Below are 20,799 nucleotides of genomic sequence, written 5' to 3'. Positions count from 1 at the left end.
CATATGTTTTCATGCTTATTGAAGTTATATGTTTTAATTATAAATAATTGAAATTTTTTCAACAAGATGAGTACAAATGTCCCTTCTATGAAATTCTGTCAGACTGGAATTAATGTTCTTGTGTACAAAGTTTGATATATCATTATTACAAATATCTGTGGAACAGAATATTGATACCTTCTTTTGCTAGATTTTTACAGCTATTCAAATTCCTAGGAAAAAAACTTAGAGGTTTGCCTTACTATAGTAGTAAATGAAAATTCCTTCCACAGAATGTTTCACTATAGTAGTGACTGATTTATGCCAAATTTAATTACATAAAATTGGCAAAATGTAGATTATGGGAAGCCTGAGTTAAAGATTTGACAGTGTTTATATTAGGCCTTACCTTATCAGTGCAAACTAGTGCAGAACATATGCTTTCTCCTTTACATCCTCAAGTAGTCTTTACTTTGCTTGTCCTCTTAGGTTAATCTGATTTTCAAACTGAGTAACAGTAATGTCAGCAGCATCAATTCTCCTGCTTGTGATTTCCTTCAATGTCGCCAGTGTGAAAGCTCTTGGATCAAATACTAGCCTCTCCAGAGTCTGTAGTCTGCAAGATTAGTACAGTTAAAAACTAAACAAGCATCATATGATGCAAATTCATCAGAAGTTGTGGAAACAAATGTTGTCTTGGGGCATGGTTACCCTACCAGGGAGTTGGAAATTTCATTAGGATTTTGAGTTTTCCATGCGCATACTGAATCCGCTAAACACCAAAATACACCCCACCCCACATTGTGGCTCCATAAAACTGGGGGAAAACACTGCTGGAATAAATAATATGTGGAAATACAGGACAAAAAAGGGGTGTGGCCCATGCAAGCTTTTGTTAATTATTATTTTTATCCCACTTAGAAGTGGAAATGGAAGATAATATTGAGGAACTGAAATTTCAGTTCCATGTAGTAAATGAAGAGCCAATAAAAAAAATTCTCACTGTTTTGGTCACTTTCATATACGTCCTCACTTAATGATACCCAGTGAAGGAGTATGTAAGGTTCAGTTGATTCAGTTTTTTTTTAAATCACTTCACCCCCCCCCCCCCCCCCCCCCTCCCGACCCCCAAGGAGTCGTAACCTGGCATCTGCTTACAACAGAACTAACTTTTTATAGTCATTAATATTTTATTGTTCCAGGTGTATACACTTAAATATTTTATTGTTGTTAACATTTTCACTGATTTATCACCAACAGCATTACCGGACATTAATCAGTGTCTCTGCTTATTTATGTGTAGTACGTTACATTTATGTACATTAGTATTATCTTCCAGTCACTGCACACATCACAGATCCTCTGAAATCTTCCTGCTTTGTGGTACTACACTCTGGGCTTGTGACCTCCCTGCAGACGAGAGTATTGTCTGAGAAAAGCCTCACAGAGTTTCTGACATTTTGCATTAGATTGTTTTTGTATATTGTACGTTTTGTTATAAGTCTAGTACACACCTGTTTACTGTCCCTTTAGGAATGGACGATTGCAGAAACTACAGCACCTTCAGTTGAGTGACATGGTGCAAGATGAGATGGTGCGCGCCGTGGCGCAGCACTGCCCGGACCTGCGAGAACTTGAACTGCTCCGCTGTGCGGGACACACAGATGCTCTTTTTGAGCCACTCCACCGACTTAAAAAGCTGGAAACGTAAGTGTGAGTAACACGACAGTGTGTTTGTTTTGCATTAAATGCTTGTAGCTTCGTGTCCAATTTCGTAATATGGCACAGACTTTTATTAATACAAGATAGGTGAAAAGCAGAACTCGCACAAAATCTCTAGAGAAGGAACTTACACACATTGGTGGCAGTTTGAGGTACAGGCACCCGCATTCGTGCCCTAAAGCGTTGTTTGCTCCTAAAAGTCGGTGCACGTTAGCTACACTGCAACCTGCAATACTCACCTACCTTTCATTCACTGCAAAAGTTCTCAGATTGTGGTGGCACATGCGTACACTTTGAATGAAATTACAGGATGAGGAAGTGGACAACTGGCCAGAAAATAGGTACTCAACATGCCCAGAAAGAGCAGACTATATTCTTGAGGCCCTGTGCTCTAAACGAAGTTGGTATTCATTCTGCTGCGTTGAGTGTGTACACTTTGGTGTCTGTGTGGTTGCATGTGTGAATGTGTGTACTCTTACTGCAAAATAATCGAGAGCTCAAAAGCTAATTTTAACCATTTTCTATTATGTGTTTGTGTGGCCAACACATCAATCGTCTGTAGGTTGCGATGTTCTGCTTCTACTTTATCGCGATATTGGGTGGCGATGTAGATTAAGCTTGTGTATCAAATTTTATATTCTCATTTATAATGACCGTGCATAATGAAGTTGGTTAATTATGCGGACCATCACAAATAGTTTGATATGGACTGCATCCACAAATGGTCTGTGTTAGTTAACAGATTCCAACTGGATATGCAGATACAGGTTTTCCCTTCTCCTCATGATGTCATAGGCATCGGCACAGCCACTTTTCTTCCGTGGTTCACACTGTATCTCTAAGGCTGGACCTGACTACTCGGAATAAGCCGTCCGACTAGCAGTTACCACTGATGCGTAATCTATTACATTCTTGAAAAGTGATGGGATATTCCATCTGTCTAGTGAAAATGACAAAGACCAGTCTTTATTGTGAATTTGGTTAAAGTTGTACACTGTGAGAAAGTATAAAGCATAATGTATACAATGGCAGTGAAATACAGCATATGAATTTATTTTTCATAATCGATCTTTTAGATTTATAGCTGACACAGACTTTGCATCTTGGAGAAAGGAGTCTGCTGTCTTCAGATGTGGCCAGGCTGGTAATATAGATAACTAATAGTGACCACAAAAATCTTTACACAGTCCACCTCCGTACTATGCCTGAACAATGGCAGGTGCATTACATTCCACCACGAATGGATTTAAGATGTCTGTCATTGGCCCAACTAGCATATACGCTGTGTCGATCTGTCTCATGATACGTGAGCATAAATAAAACGTACAGCCAAACGTACAGCCTAACTAAACTTTTGCACTGGCAATCATCATTTATTTTTGCGGCACATCACTTCACTAAAGTCACACATTACACTACAAGGTAAGTGGTTGCTTTTCACATATCTTACGTATTTTTCCATCCCGGAGTTTTCATTATTGGTATACATATTTATCATATTCCAACTCAAAGATATATATGCATCATGTTATATATCATGTTAGAATTTGAGGAACATTAATGGAACCAATAATTCTGAGTAACTGTTACCCACTGTGCTCTCTATGAACTAGCAACACCAGTGGAAGATAAGCCAATGGGCCATCATTACACCTGCTCATGCAAAGGTGGCTGTATGAAATATGATGCCATAAGGGACTTTATCTGTGAAACACTAGGATATTTAAGACACTGCTCGGCACCATTCACAATAAGATCCACCACTATTGTTGATTTTCCCCACTCAATTATGACCATAAGGCGAAACACAATCATCTTCCACAATATACGCTGCAAGATAGTGTCCATAGCCCATGTACCAATGCATTTGAGAGACATTGTGCAGTAGACTGTCATAGGTGTACATGGTTTTAATTTGCAACATCAGATAAACTACCAATTCCGCTTAGAGCATCAGTGAGGTTGTGCTGCCTCAAGTGTCACTGTCTGCTCTCAGCCAATGTCCATCATGTTGAGCCTCAACGAACATCTGATGTCAGATACATCACCTTGCATAACATTCATAATTCTTATTGTAAAATATTTTTATTGACCATTTCATGTGTATCCGCTTCAGTGTGCAGGGACAAGTCCATTCTACTGTTGCCAAGGAGTAGCTCTCCTCTCAAAACTGTATCTTCCTTTTAATTTAATGTTAGATGCTCCTATATCAACCTTCCAGAACATTCGGGGTGCCTCTTCCGCTGCTCTCCAGAAACACAGTTTTCTCCAACTTCTAGTGGCCTCGCTTCTCCCACAGCCATTCTGTGCTTTCCTGAGTAACAGTGGTCAAACACAGTTGCCTCACACCTCCTCGAACTCTGCTGCTGTGCTCAATTGTGTTCAGAAATGAGTTTGGAAAGGGAAGAGTACATGTCTGCCCCATCTCATCCCACTTCTGCTGGTTTTAAAACGTACACAGTATTGGAAATTTTATTTATTATTTTATTTTTTTTATTTTATTCTTTTTTATTTTGTTCTTTTTTATTTTTTTTATTTTTTATTTTATTCTTATTTTTTATTTTATTCTTATTTTTTATTTTATTCTTATTTTTTATTTTATTCTTATTTTTTATTTTATTCTTATTTTTTATTTTATTTTTTAATTTATTCTTATGACTGACTCTAAAGGATCATTCATTGCTATCCTAGACAAACTGTTATACCGGTATTTCTAGAAATTATTATCATCAATCTTTATCATATCAGATAATGCCCCCACCCCCTCTAGAAATACCCCTGTTCCTTCTTAATCTCAAAAAAAAAGTTTCTTTGCAACATAGCTTGCACACATAAACAATCTCGAAAATTTTCTCACTATTGTACCTGGTTCAGTCACACTTCCAGCTCAACAACAGCTGTGACACAATCTTATCAAAAGGACTCTTCTGAACTCAAACAAAATCCACGCTGACCGAAAAGACAATTAGTGGCCCCGAAGTTAATGTCCAGAGTCTTGTGGTGAAATGGTAACTCATACTGAGTGTAGCAGAGCAAAAGCAGATATGATGTACTGCAGTTTAAAATGTTTTTCACAAAGGAAATAGCAGGAGGACTGCCCCAGTTCAGTTCTCAAACCATTGAAAAGAAGAGTGATATAAATGTTAGTGTAATTGTCCTTGAGAAACAGCTGAAAGTGCTAGAGTGAACTAGTTCCATGGAATCCTTGGGTTCTAGACAGAAATTATGTATGGGCCAGCACCTATTTTAGAGTAATTTACTGTGGACCACTCAAACAAGAAACTGTCTGTTTGTTAGAAGAAAGCATGGATCATACCATCTAGATGATCGGTAGCAGAAGTGATTCGTGAAGCTGCCATCAGATCTCTCTGACATCCACCTATTGCAGAATTTTAGAACACATTTTGCACTCAAATGTAATGAGTTATCACAAACAGAATGATTTTCTTTTGTGCCGACAAGCACGGATTACAAAAATACTTGTGATGCAAAACCTTGTGTTTTTCCTACACGACAACTGGAAAGCCACTGATCTATCCAGTCAGCAGAACACTGTGTTCTGACTTTGGAAAAACATTTCACTCAGTACCGTATTGACATTTATTAACCCATTGGCTTATACAGCTGGCTGCAGGTTTCAAGCTGCTGTTACATTGTTGGCTGGTAGTACAGTCAGCTACAGCTTCTTCTTAGTGTTTCTTATTTTCTGTCAATAGATGGTGTGTGGTGCATTATATATCATTGGAAAGCTGAAAAAATGATCTATTTAGTGATGTATACCACATTTGATTTCTTTTGGTATTTTGGGAGTTATAAGCAATCATTTTCAGGCTTTTTCAGCAGCTGTGTAATAGCAAGCAATGCTGTATTGCAAAAAGTTTCTCTCGGACAAGGACATAAAAAAATCTTTTGAATAAAAGTTACAGCAGTGTTTCTTGAAAGTAATATTTCTTGAACGTGATGTTTCTGATAGTTCTGATAATGGCTCATGGCTCTGAAGTCGATGGATATAGAAGAAGTAAATATTCTATCAACTATCCATACAGATGTCAGTATGACGGTAACAGGAAAAACTGGCAGGAAAACCGAAACCCCAGTCCAGAAGTCGCAAGCAGTTATACAACACAAGTAATTCAATGAATGCAGTTGACAGACAAGACCAGCAGTTGTTATCTTTCTCTGTCATGAGAAGATATGCCAAAGGATAGAACAAAATTTTCTTGTACCTGATGGACATTGGGATTTTCAATTCATATGTCACACTAAACTAAGTAACAGGAGAAAAATCTTGTTTTAATCAGTTTAGAAGTGAGCTGGCTGAGGACATAATAGAAACAGTCACTCTACCACCAGACTATTCTAGACATGGATGGCTTCATTATGGGATTACCCATTAAAAGTGCAAGCACCAAATTGGGCACATTTTGCTAGGTTTATTCCCCTTCCCCCCAATGCCATCAAGAAAACATCCTCCAGAAACTGTATAGTGTGCAGAGCAAGAGAGAAGAAAAATGACACACTGTATGGGGTGAGAATTGTCTAGTGATGTTGCACATGTCTGAACTTGGGACCTTTGTCTTTTGTGGACAAGTGCTCTAGCGATAGACCAGAAAGTTGTAATCTGCAATAAAGTTTCATATCACCACACACTCCATTGCAGAGTGGAAATTTCATTCTGGTCATCATTAAAACTTGATACGGCAGCAGCAATGTTCTCAGAGCTTGCGGTTTTTCCAGTTTCTTTATCTTATTGGTACACACATTTCTGATGTGTGTTTGCATTTTCAGCTGTTTTGAATATTTAGTTTATTGTTGACACTTGAATAGGTTGTACGTGTTTTCAAGTACTCGGCAAATTTTTACTTTCAAAGCTGGATGGATCAAAGAGTATGCATTAAATTTCTCTTGAAAAATGGAATAAAGTGCGCACCGAATTTGAATTGTTGACTGGATTTAACAGATCTCATCTGAGTCATATAAATGTTTCAAAGAGAGTTGAAAAGACGTTGAAGACAATGACTGCCTTGGACACCTTAGCACATCAGTTACTGATGACAGTGTGGAAAAAGTAAGAAAATTATTTTTTTTTCTGGAAAATCACTGAATCACCATCAGAGAGGTTACTGATGATGATGTGATTCCTGTGTCTTCATACCAAGCAGTTTTTTTCAGATATTTTGGGCATGAAACATGTAGCTGCAAAGTTTGTTCTGAAATTCTTGAATTTCAACCAAAAACAGCATCATGTGGACTGAGATGTGGTACTTAGGGAAGGTAGGATTCAGTGTGGACGGGGCCTTACTTAGTTACCATTGGTTGCTAAGTTTTTTTTTTTTTTTTTAGTCATGTACGCTTTATTTGGAACCAATTGCAAACAAAGTTGACAATAAGGAACAGTCTGGCTGTTAAGACACAATGTTTAATAAAAAATTCTTAAGCAAGTGGCACTCATGGCTGAAGGCCTTATTGACCAGAAATTCAAATTATTTGTCGGCTGAAGGCCCCAATAGTAATAACTCAAAAAAAACAATTTAGCAGCTGAATGCCTGGATAACAAATTCTTAAGAACAGTAAACTTCTCCAAGAGATACTAATATATAAACACAATCATCAAAATTTCACTATTAGGAGACAATATCTAATTAAAAATTCTTTAGACAAATTGCATCCATGGCTGAAGGCCTTATTGACAAGAAATTCAAATTACTTATCAGCTGAAGGCCCCAATAGTAATAATTCAAAATTAAAGAAAGAAAGAAAGAAAGAAAGAAAGAAAACAATCATCACAATCTGATCAAACCAAGAGAGAAGCGGGCCTCAGACAGTGCTCCAAGGATTGGCCTGGGAAGGTTGCTCAACTTCGTAACCGATGAGACAGGCAACCAAGAGTTGTGGTCACTTAACCGGATGGAAACTCAAACCAACACTCTTGCAAAATCTACCTAACGTCTGGTAACCAACACAACGATGGAATAACCCTGGCAATGCGGAACTAATGGACAGCATTGCGTCTTGAGAATCTGGTGTTTAGAACATCCAGAAGCAGGAGGAACCACTACGACCAAGGTAATCCAAAAGAACAAAATATCTGAACCACAATCGTGGAGGCTGTCGAAATACATGCCTTACCATACAGCAGTGGCAAGGCGAGGAAAGGTACACTGCCGTGAAAATACGCTAACCCCAATGGCAGGTAACTGGGGCGTTAGCGACCACTAGGCAGAAAAATACTGCTGGTTGAAATTCATCAATAAACACAAGGAATTCAATGCTTAATAATAATAATAAGTGAAGGACGGCTAATTAACTTCGCCAACCCCAAACACTCCGCTCATTGCTGTTCGTCTCAGCGACCCTGCGAGCAGCAGTGCATGAACAAACGGTGTGATCTCGTAATAGTGGAGGTTTCACTACTGGGTTAATGTTCACTCAACTCAAACGTCTTTGGTCTGGTGGACAACGAGGTAGTGGCCCTCGCAACTACAGCCCCTCAGTCCGGCAATGCCTCTGTGCTGCCAGTGGTCCTGGCATGTCCTCGTGCTGCCGGACCTCACTGCTGCTCTGTCCCAACCAAACTGCCAACACACCCGACCCAGAAAACACTTCGCGTCCTTCCAAAGATAGTACCATGGTACTAGATATCGCTAATGCTGCTGCTGCCACTTCCGGACAGACAACGCCAGCAAACGTAGTGGCGCCAGTAAACACAAGAAGCAAATGAGACACCACTACCCGTATTACACGATGCCAACCTACCAACGGCACGAACGCGATCCACAACACAGCTCATGGACGTTGCTCAGGAATTGCTGAATAGTGTTGACAATAGTCCAGAACGTCTAAAGTTGCTTTTTAGCAGGTGATAAAACATGTATACACAGATGTGACATCAAAATTGACACCCAATCCTACCATTTCACACTGCCTGAAGAGCCAAGACTGAAAAGAAATTTGAGAAGTTCGATCACATGCAAAGGTTGTTCTCACTTTTTTCTTCAGTTATCATGGGATATGGGATAGTGCATTGTGAGTTTCCTGCCTTATGGTTGTATGGTCAATAAGGAGTACTTCCTGGAAGTTGTACGCCATTTGCATCAAGCAATCTGAAGAAAATTTCATCACAATAATACTCCCCACTCACACTTTCACACTTGTTCATGATTATTCCCCCCCCCCCCCCTCAACCACAAAAAAACTAAAACAAAACTGTTAAACTGTTACATTGTCTCAGCCACCGTATTTGCCGGACATGGCCCCCTACAACTTCTTTCTATTCTCAAGGCTGAAGAGAACCGTGAAAGAATGTCCTTTGCTACCATTGATGAGATAAAAACAGAATCACTGAAAGAGCTGAATATCATAATGAAAAGTGTGTTCCAGTAGAGCTTCCAAGATTGGAAAAAGTGTTGCCACAAGTATATTGTATCCGAGGGGGATTATTTAGAAAGGGACAAGATTGATGCTGATGAATGAATAAAGATTCTTTAAGAAAAACAAAAATACCCAATACTTTTTTTTATCACACCTTGTAGACCACAAATGAAATATTGTTGATATACAGTGCCAAAAGCAATGAACCAAGGACTTTAACCCATGGGGGGACTCCAGAGCGTCATATCTGTGATTTCCCTAAATTGCTCCATGCTAATGCTGGGATGGTTCCTTTGAAACAGCACGACTAATTTCCTTCTCCATCCTTGATGCAATCTGAGCTTGTGCTCCATCTCTAATGTTTGATCTTGACAGTACTTTAAACCAATCATCCTTCTTCAGAGAGCCACATTCCCATGAAGAAATCTCCAACCCTTAGACAGCTCATGGACACATGATTTTCAGGTAGCCATTGAACTACTGTATTACACTGTTTGAGCCTTTACACCCGCTATTCGTCCATTCATTAAAAAGCAGATTGACATCCCAGCTGCCAGACATAACGAATTCAGCACATTATGACATACATGGGTTTACAATTATATACCATATTGCCAGAGAAGGCATATGTGTGTTCAAAACCTCTACACAAAAGATGTTTATACATCTACATCTACATCCATACTCCGCAAGCCACCTGACGGTGTGTGGCGGAGGGTACCTTGAGTACCTCTATCGGTTCTCCCTTCTATTCCAGTCTTGTATTGTTCGTGGAAAGAAGGATTGTTGGTATGCCTCTGTGTGGGCTCTAATCTCTCTGATTTTATCCTCATGGTCTCTTCGCGAGATATATGTAGGAGGGAGCAATATACTGCTTGACTCTTCGGTGAAGGTATGTTCTCGAAACTTTGACAAAAGCCCGTACCGAGCTACTGAGCGTCTCTCCTGCAGAGTCTTCCACTGGAGTTTATCTATCATCTCCGTAACGCTTTTACGATTACTAAATGATCCTGTAATGAAGCGCGCTGCTCTCCATTGGATCTTCTCTATATCTTCTATCAACCCTATCTGGTACGGATCCCACACTGCTGAGCAGTATTCAAGCAGTGGGCGAACAAGCGTACTGTAACCTACTTCCTTTGTTTTCGGATTGCATTTCCTTAGGATTCCTCCAATGAATCTCAGTCTGGCATCTGCTTTACCGACGATCAACATTATATGATCATTCCATTTTAAATCACTCCTAATGCGTACTCCCAGATAATTTATGGTATTAACTGCTTCCAGTTGCTGAGCTGCTATTTTGTAGCTAAATGATAAAGGATCTATCTTTCTGTGTATTCGCAGCACATTACACTTGTCTACATTGAGATTCAATTGCCATTCCCTGCACCATGCGTCAATTCGCTGCAGATCCTCCTGCATTTCAGTACAATTTTCCATTGTTACAACCTCTCGATACACCACAGCATCATCTGCAAAAAGCCTCAGTGAACTTCTGATGTCATCCACCAGGTCATTTATGTATATTGTGAATAGCAAGGTCCTATGACACTCCCCTGTGGCACACCTGAAATCACTCTTACTTCGGAAGACTTCTCTCCATTGAGAATGACATGCTGCGTCTTGTTATCTAGGAACTCCTCAATCCAATCACACAATTGGTCTGATAGTCCATATGCTCTTACTTTGTTCATTAAACGACTGTGGGGAACTGTATCGAACGCCTTCCAGAAGTCAAGAAACACGGCATCTACCTGTGAACCCGTGTCTATGGCCCTCTGAGTCTCGTGGACGAATAGCGCGAGCTGGGTTTCACATGACCGTCTTTTTCAAAACCCATGCTGATTCCTGCAGAGTAGATTTCTAGTCTCCAGAAAAGTCATTATACTTGAACACAATACGTGTTCCAAAATTCTACAACTGATTGACGTTAGAGATATAGGTCTATAGTTCTGCACATCTGTTCGACGTCCCTTCTTGAAAACGGGGATGACCTGTGCCCTTTTCCAATCCTTTGGAATGCTAAGCTCTTCTAGAGACCTACAGTACACCGCTGCAAGAAGGGGGGCACGTTCCTTCGCGTACTCTGTGTAAAATTGAACTGGTATCCCATCAGGTCCAGAGGCCTTTCCTCTTTTGAGCGATTTTAATTGTTTCTCTATCCCTCTGTTGTCTATTTCGATATCTACCATTTTGTCATCTGTGCGAAAATCTAGAGAAGGAACTACAGTGCAGTCTTCCTCTGTGAAACAACTTTGGAAAAAGACATTTAGTATTTCGGCCTTTAGTCTGTCATCCTCTAGTCTGTCATCCTCTAGTCTGTCATCCTCTAGTCTGTCATCCTCTGTTTCAGTACCATTTTGGTCACAGAGTGTCTGGACATTTTGTTTTGATCCACCTACCGCTTTGACATAAGACCAAAATTTCTTAGGATTTTCTGCCAAGTCAGTACATAGAACTTTACTTTCAAATTCATTGAACGCCTCTCGCATAGCCCTCACACTACATTTCGCTTCGCGTAATTTTTGTTTGTCTGCAAGGCTTTGGCTATGTTTGTGTTTGCTGTGAAGTTCCCTTTGCTTCCGCAGCAGTTTCCTAACTCTGTTGTTGTACCACGGTGGCTCTTTTCCATCTCTTATGATCTTGCTTGCCACATACTCATCTAACGCATATTGTACGATGGTTTTGAACTTTGTCCACTGATCCTCAACACTATCTGTACTCGAGACAAAACTTTTGTGTTGAGCCGTCAGGTACTCTGTAATCTGCTTTTTGCCATTTTTGCTAAACAGAAAAATCTTCCTACCTTTTTTAGTATTTCTATTTACGGCTGAAATCATCGATGCCATAACCGCTTTATGATCGCAGATTCCCTGTTCTGCGTTAACTGTTCCAAATAGCTCGGGTCTGTTTGTCACCAGGAGGTCTAATATGTTATCGCCACGAGTCGGTTCTCTGTTTAACTGCTCAAGGTAGTTTTCAGATAAAGCACTTTAAAAAATTTCACTGGATTCTTTGTCCCTGCCACCCGTTATGAACGTTTGAGTCTCCCAGTCTATATCCGGCAAATTAAAATCTCCACCCAGTGGGGAAATCTACTCGAAATATTTCCAAATTATCCTTCAGGTGCTCAGCCACAACAGCTGCTGAGCCAGGGGGCCTATAGAGACATCCAATGTTTTATACAGTATGAAAATTCATTAGGTTTCCTGGAAAGTCTGTTAAGCAGGTGTGGCTTGTAGTAAAATGGTCTGAGGTGGAGCCATTCCAGAGCATGTATTAAAATATATTTCTTGGTAATGAATTACAGAGCTGAAATCACCAAGACACATTTTGTGTACTTACCACAAGGGTGTAAATAATGACAGTAAACGTTTTTGGAACTGTTGACATCGAGTGATGTTTTTCGAACAGGTAGTAGCTAAGTGTTAAGGGTGCGCGTTGAAATTCCAATTAGCTCTATGTATCAAAAGTTTGGGTGCCTAAGTCCCATGTAGTACAGCTCATACGGATCCATAGAACACTCTGTTCATCCTGCCTAAGGGTCTCCTACCATCACCTCACATACTGTTGCTTACGATGAAAGGGAATCAACAGAGCAGCAGAAGCTTTGTTATCAAATCTCTGGCTCTGTACATTTTTATTATGCTTTGATGGGTCATTAACCTACATTCAGTATTAATGTTTCAATTATCTTGAAAACAGTTTTTTGTTCCCGACATTGGCTTTTAGATCCACTGGTGGAAAGACACACGAAGTTTGTAAACAGCTCACTAGAGTTCGCTAGAATATGGTAACATAGGTGGCACCACCTAGTGAGATTTTCACAAATAATTAGATGAAATAAGCATGTAAAACGTGTCCCATCATTGGTAGTTACCAACATTTTCCTCACTTACTGACAGCATTCCTTTTTGTGAACGTATTGTTCCTGAGTTATTGTGTGTTTTATTTTATCGTGAGTATGTATAGCATACCATGAGTCTGAAAACGGCACAACATGAACTCAGTGTACAACTTATTAGGTAAAAATTTGAAACAAGAGCTTAGGGAAACTGAAGAAACTTGGAACACTCGTACCCAACCTAACATCAAACGAGATCAAAAAACAATGCATATCCATACAAGGGTATAATAAGTAATATCAATAGATCAATGTACAGTAGCATGTTTGGTCACCAATGTCACACTTCCTGATACTTCAGCACAACAAAAAAGGTATTAAAAAAGATACCTTTTTTTGCAGAGATCTTTTATGTGGTGTATCATTTAAACTACATATATTTGCAATACATAAGTATTGATTAAAAACTCAACTCGACAGATACAGTACATTTGCTTTACAAATGCTTAAATCAACATGGAGGCTGATCAGTTTGCTTCTGTCAGCCACACACAGCACAGAATCCTTGATGACAAGTAATATAACTGTTTCATCACACAATCTCTTAAAGGCCACACATTGAACATCCACAGAAAACATTAAATATTTCAGATTCAGAACTGAAAACATGAAAAACATTAAGAACACAGCAGAGCTAACATACATCACATGAAAGATCTCTCCAGAATGTGCTTGTCATGATAAAATGCCAGAAAATGTGGCTTCAGTGTCATAATATCTATAGATCTTATCTCAGATTTAGCTTTTAGTGCTATTTAGTAGTTGATTACAAAAAGCAAAGGAGATGCAGTTTGTAAGCTCCTCAAAGAGTCGTGGCACCATAGTTCTACTCTTTAAATGTTGCAACCTTCCCCAGTATGGAAACTGATAGTGGAATCTGATTCTGAGTTCTAATGCTGTTTCAGTTATAGTTTACATGTATGTGAGTATATAATAAATGTGTCATGTGTTGTACAATGGAGTAGAAGTATTTTGTGATATTTAAAACTGTCCCAGCTTATAGACTGTAGTATCTATATTGGTAATAGCAGCAGATAACGTGCGTACGTACAGGGCATTTATTTTAACCTTTTGCTACTTGAGAGGGCCCCCGTGAAAAAAGTGTGATCATAGGATGATGAAACTTCGTGGAAACATTTGTGAGGACATGCAGAAGAGAAATAACAAATAAACCATTGAAAGAAACACATCTTATTTTCTGCATGAGAGGGTAGCATTTATTAATTGCATACCATGTTAAGTTCTGGGTTACATAGTATTGCTCAGTGTGATGACCATCTGCATACACAACAGCCCGGAACTTTGTATGTATACCATTTCATAAGTGTTCGCAGCACTCTTCAAACGGTGGACTGTGGAATGTTTAGCTGTCCTGACACAGCTCGCGCACTGCTCGAAAATAGCACAAAATTTGCGCCACATTTGGCTGTCGGCCTCCCCGAGGAGCAATTCACAAATCACCAATTAATTTGAATATATGAATAATATTCCTCAAACCTAGTGTGGAAAGAGGACCTCTCCATATTCCTTAAATGCATTGATACATGTGAAGAGTAGCAGCACTATTGCTGCTGTTTTGATAAAACAACCTTACAAATAAAGCCCTGCACACCTTGTCCAGACTGTCGTCAGCTGTAATGTGCTATCAGTACTGGCATATATTGACAAGTCACGACACTAATACTGCTAACATCACAAATCCTGCAGCGCACAGTTTGAACATAATTCGTAGAAAGTTGGGTTCCCATACAGTAAATAATTTTGTCACTACTGGCTCAAGTAGCAAAAGTTTAATTATAACCCCACTGTGTCTTACTGTATCCTTTTCACAATGCACATGTGTTTGTTTGCATGTATGTACACAAAGTGGTGAAATTGAGTGCATTTAAACGCTTAATGATAGATTATAGATCAGTAAACTATTGCTTCTTTTACACTATTACTTGATTTAACAATGACTTGAATTACTGACAACAGTGTACTATTTATATTATCCTAAAAATCTTTATAAACTTTACTAAAAAGGTTTTTGCTCAAATATATCCTTTTAGCAGTCTTACAGAAATATAATTTTGCTGTGTTTCAGATTGAAAATTACTTATTGTCAATGTCTTGGTGGAAAAGCAATATCATACATAGCTAAGGTATCAGCATTGCACACTTTGGAGTTCAATTCTGTTAAATTTTATAAATTAAAGCCCAGTGTGGACTGCATTCTCGAAATGTCAGAGCTCCGCAGGCTTTTCCTCAAGGATTGTATTTGCTGGGCCATACCGTTTGACAAGTTTCCTGGCAGACTGGTGAACCTCAGGTAACACTACATTCATACTAGTGTAGTAGTCTTGCTAACAGGTGTGTGTGTGTGTGTGTGTGTGTGTGTGTGTGTGTGTGTGTGTGTGTGGGTGGGTGGGTGGGTGGGTGTGGGCAACTTCCACAAACATCTTGGAGTGTTATACAGGAGATGCAACTAGGTTACCAGAAGTTCTGTTGTCATTGAATTCCAAAAATTCTTTCTATGAACTACAGCACTCAACAGGTGACTTCTTCTCTGGACATCTGTGATCATTAAAATGTGAAAGGGGAAGTCCTACAAAACAAAATTGTGACCAGTGGTAAGAGACAAGTAGTCGATCCCAACAGGGAACTAAATGGATGGATGTCATGTGAGGTCATACTGCCTACCATAACAAAACAGAAAAAAGGACACTAAACCCTGTCAGTTGGACAGTTTATGGATACTATCTTTTTGGGTCATCAAAGGAATCTTGTTCTGGATTTTATGAAATGTGAATGGCAATTAATTCTCAAGTCTACTGCTGAAGATTAGATGAGTAGATCACATAACTAATGAGGAGGTATTGAATAGAATTGGGGAGAAGAGGAGTTTGTGGCAGAACTTGACTAAAAGAAAGGATCGGTTGGTAGGACATGTTCTGAGGCATCAAGGGATCACCAATTTAGTATTGGAGGGCAGCGTGGAGGGTAAAAATCATAGAGGGAGACCAAGAGATGAATACACTAAGCAGATACAGAAGGATGTAGGGTGCAGTAGGTACTGGGAGATGAAGAAGCTTGCACAGGATAGAGTAGCATGGAGAACTGCATCAAACCACTCTCAGGACTGAAGACCACAACAACAACAACTACTACTGTGAGTTAACGAGATAAGTGAAAATAACCATTCAATATAAGTGCTGTGGTCTCTAGGGTACTGGTGTCTCAATTTAAGATGAAAGTTTTTGGCTGAATTCTGCCCAACAAATGTGAGAATTGCTGCATCAGTTCAAACGGGACATTTTGGAACATACACCCTACAGCCCAGACTTCGCTCTAACTGGTTTCCGTCTCTTCATGGACTCTGAACAGAGGCTCGGCTACAATAAAGAACTTGAAGATCCTGTAACAGGCCGAGTGTAATCTTAGGTAACAGGGTTTCACACAGAGAGAATCTGTTTCTCATTAACTATTTGTGCATTGTATTTAGAGAAAAATTGGGAAAAATGTTTTTTTATGAACATTTACTATATATGTTGTACATATGCCATATGCTTTGCTGAAGTTGTTCTGATGCTACTGGTTAAAAAATAAATTAATTATTCTAAATGGCATCGTTGTCATTGAAATTCATTATAAGTATTACTTAGATTTAAAGTCATTAGTATAAATACATAAACTAATTTCTTATTTATTTTATTAGAAAGTGTTACAACTTTTTACTGTTTAGTTAAGGAATAAAACAGCATATTTCTTTGAATCTTACATTTATTTTTATCACAAAATCATTCTTCAAAATTGATTTTTTACTGATTTATATTTAATCAAAATTTCTGAAACAGTTTTTTTTTTTTTTTTTTTTTTTTTTTTTTTTTTTTTTTTTTTTTTTTTTTTGTTGTTAAAACACAATGCAACATTTCATCTGGAGCATTTGACTGTTGAATAGGCCTTTGTACAAAGTCTGCATCTTGATTCTGAATCTAAATGCTCAGGCCAGTATCCGATTTGGTCAAAGTGCACGTCAGCAACTGGGCATATTGCCTTAGGCTTTCTTGTGGGAGCAGGTGGTCTTAGAGAATCTGTGATTGGGCGGCCCCTCTTTCTTTCTGGTGTACCAGTTCCTTTCTTCAGTTAGGCACTTGCTACGTCTGCTTGAAACTTCAGCAGTGGTGTATATTTCTCATTTTTCTGACCACAATGTTATCTGTAAAACAGCCAAGCATTTACACAAGCCACGTCTATGGAATGGAAAGTAATTCTCAGGTATTTCCTTTTGCTTTTTATGTTTATTCGGTATATCAGGACGGACATATTCCTCCTGCATGCATATTATACTTCAGCACAATGTTGGGACATAGAACTTCTATGTACGATCTGTTTCTTTTACTCCAGTGTTCCACATTTGCAACAGGTTCCTTGCCTTTATAAAGAGAAGTCAGGTGGACAGCTTTATTGTCAAACCATTTCAAAACTATAATTTTGTTTTCTTCATCTACCCTATAATCACAGGTTCCTTTGGCTGCTTTTTTCATCTCTCCATCAGTTTTCTGTTGGCATCCACCCAGTTCGGTTTTTCTGGTGGTTCCCACAACATATATTCCTTCATTTCTAAGCTTTGCTGCTGCGTTGAGGGATGTAAACCAATTGTCCGTAAAGACTTTGAGATCGCGCCTAGGCATGCCAATTTCAATCAGCCACATCACTACATTTCCACTCATTCCTAACTCAGGATTACATGCAGTGTTTATTCCCTTCCCAACATACACTTTAAAATCATAAATGTAGTCACTTGCACCAGCTCAAACAAATAGTTCTTTGTCCCATCTGTGTGGCTTCGATTTTATGTACTGGCACATAGAAGTGTGTGATTTTAAAGGGACAATAAGTTCATCAATGCCATTGTATTCTTCAACTCCAGTTTTGAGAAAATTGTTCTTTAGTTGATCTAAAGATGGTGTCACCTTGAACAATTTGTATGCTGTGTGTCACATCTGGGCAATATATTTGCATTGTCGTTCACATGCAAATACTTCCTCAACTTGTAGAATTGACAGAGTGGCATCGTGTTAGCTATCTGTTTATAGCTTGTCTCATTTGCGTAATTCATCTTGTAAATGGGAACACTCAAAATACCAGTTACTAAAAGAATGCCAATGAACTGTCTCATTGCATTGGCACTAGCATTTATACTTTGCCTTACCCTTGAGTTGAGTATAGATTAGTCTGTGTAACTAAATTGTAAATTATAGTTTCATCAATAAAACTTTCACAATATTGGAAGGGGGTATGTTCTTCACTTAGTGGATCTGAAAACTGCACAGCACACTGAACATCCATGGCCTGCAGATCCTTGCATACCCACACATAGCACGAGCAATTTGCATTTACAGCTCCTAAAGTTTCTATCCATAACAGCTATAGGAGTTGCATCATTAGTAGGAGGATCATCAAAACTGTCCAGTGCAACATCTGTCTGTTGAGGCAATGCTTGCTGCACTGATGGATCATCATCAAATTCACCACCCGAAATAATTTCGTCATCTGTTATTTCAGATTCATCACAACACCAAAGAAGAATTTCATTATCCTGTAGAGTTTTGTGTTGTCCATGCTTAACCCATAAAGAAAATATGATGCAAGAATATTATATAAGAACAAAAACAATACACTTTCATGATACAAATTCATCTTTGTATACCCCATATGTACTAATGCATCAGTGACTCCAAATGGTGACATGAGTAATTACGTAATAATTAGAGGTAAAAATGCATACATAACTCTATTGTATACTCATAGTTTTTTCCCCTTCCCATTTAGGTACAAAGTAAAGTTGGTTCCGTAGTCGAAACTTTCAGTATACACATAACAAAATGAAACAAAACGTGCTGTTCACTGACAAATGCAGTAGCAAAACTCACGACTCTACTGTGTTCTGTACATCAAACAAACGACAAGTCACTAAACCAAATGCCGCTGCGATCTGTTAGCCAAACTCAGAACTATGCAAACTGATGCCAAACACCATCACTGAAGTATTTGGAAGCTCAAAGAAGCCAGGAATACTTAACGGTGGCATATGGAATCACAGATGCAGAAAGGGTTAAGAAATATGGTGAATATTTAAATCCGAATGGTGATTGTATAGAGAAATAAAGTGTAGTTTTGAGGATCGTTTTAATAGATGTGCTTCAAATATTCCAGTATTTTATTCATAGCCGAGTGAAGCTTCTTTTTTGATAGCTCTCACATTTGATACAGCACAACATATTCCTCAATAATAAGTAGCTTTCCTGCCTCGTGTTGCCCACAGCCCGAATAAAATTTTGGTAGAAGCAGTAATCTGACTTGTCTCCTTTAACCAATGGAAGCTTTGAATGAGTGTATTTATATTACGCAGAATAAAAATTGACTGTGGCAACTCCTGATAATTACTGTGTCTCTTGTCTTGTGCAAACAGAGAGCTGGAGATTGACTACTGTGACGGAGACCAGGACATACTGGACAGAATCAGTGCCCAGATGCCAGACCTGAGGGTGAAGGGCACACTCGGGGCACTAATCACAGATGATAGTTACGATGAATACGAATATTATGAAGAGGGTAACTCCGAGTGACACCATTTCCAGGGTCTGCACACAGTCGGCACACGGAGCGGGGTAGCTGTGGGATCGACACACTGCTGGAAGTTGCACTCGTGTTCTAAAGACCCTGACTACAAAACTCAGCCAGTGCCTCCATTTCCTTACTGTCCTCAGCTTCAACAGGGCATTGGATGCCCAAAATATGGAAATGAGAAGAGGAAAACAACGGACAATATGTGAACAGTGAAGGTTTTAGTAATTGCACATGTCTCAAGTGTCTCAGTTTTGTTTTAAATTATTACATTTAATTATCGATGTATGTTACTGGAAGGTCTGCTGATGCAAATAAAAATTAGTTTTTGCAATGTTACGAATGGCATGCAATGTTTTTAATACTGTGTGGCTGAAAATATTTCTTTCCGTGATTGCAGATTCCAGTTTTTGGTATGTAGTAGTGTCTGACTACATATGTTGGTTACACTAAAAGAAAACTTGTAATTTTTATTATTCCTTATGCATTTAGTTGTGAGGTGATGTTACTCAAAGCAACAAATGATATGATATGAATTTAATCACAACAATTGATGCCAGTGATGTGCAGGTGTGTGTTTGTGGTACAGTTTGGTAGAGAAAAAAAGTTTGGGTCCCTATGATGAGTGAAGGACCTCAAAGGATTAACAATCTTCAGTCCTGTCTCACCATTGAAGCTGTAATTTTTCCTAACTCATAAAATCCTGTAGTTTCCAGAACAGATTTCTGCAAGAGTGCCTTTGCTTTTATTTAATTTTTTATTTTTTATAAATGGCTGTAGATGATGTAGTGCTCCATCTCTAATGATCTTGTCTTCCTTATCATGATGAACTGCAGTCAGTGTTTCTTCAGGCTTTCAGAATATCACTACAATCTAGATAAAAATTTCCAAACTCTTTTCAGCCTCCATTGCCAGTTCAGACTTCCCATAACAACTATAATTATGCCTGCTTACTTCAGTTACTGTTGTAGTCGTGGGACTGAAGACTGGTTTTACACAGCCCTCCAAGTTAGTCTCTCCTGTGCTTTCCTCTTCATAAATGTATGTGTGTACCCTACATCCCCTTGAAACTGTTAACTGTAGTCAACCCTTGGTCTTTTCTAGCTATTAATACATTTCTCTATTCCCAGAAAAGTTACTAGTCTGTGTTGTATACTCTTTTTACTTCTGGCAGTGTCAGTTATTTTGCTGGCCAAATACCAAAATTCACC

The 20,799-nt window shown here is 38.8% G+C and overlaps 1 protein-coding gene across 6 annotated transcripts in view; it reads left to right on the top strand.

Annotated features, from left to right (window-relative positions):
• Nucleotides 1-19,950, top strand: part of LOC126106388 (F-box/LRR-repeat protein 17-like) — a 71,055-nt gene extending 51,105 nt beyond the window's left edge. For all 6 annotated transcript variants that reach the window (XM_049912656.1, XM_049912658.1, XM_049912655.1 and 3 more), the window contains 3 exons: nucleotides 1,513-1,686; nucleotides 15,066-15,290; nucleotides 19,434-19,950. In XM_049912656.1, the coding sequence (XP_049768613.1) occupies nucleotides 1,513-1,686; nucleotides 15,066-15,290; nucleotides 19,434-19,590 (556 nt within the window). In that variant the 3' untranslated portion in view covers nucleotides 19,591-19,950. The remainder of the gene's footprint in view (nucleotides 1-1,512; nucleotides 1,687-15,065; nucleotides 15,291-19,433) is intronic.
• Nucleotides 19,951-20,799: the final 849 nt, after the last annotated feature.

This window comes from Schistocerca cancellata, chromosome 10, assembly GCF_023864275.1.
Source record: "Schistocerca cancellata isolate TAMUIC-IGC-003103 chromosome 10, iqSchCanc2.1, whole genome shotgun sequence".
In the NCBI taxonomy this organism is placed as follows: Eukaryota; Metazoa; Arthropoda; class Insecta; order Orthoptera; family Acrididae; genus Schistocerca; species Schistocerca cancellata.
This window is presented reverse-complemented; position numbering and strand designations above follow the sequence as displayed.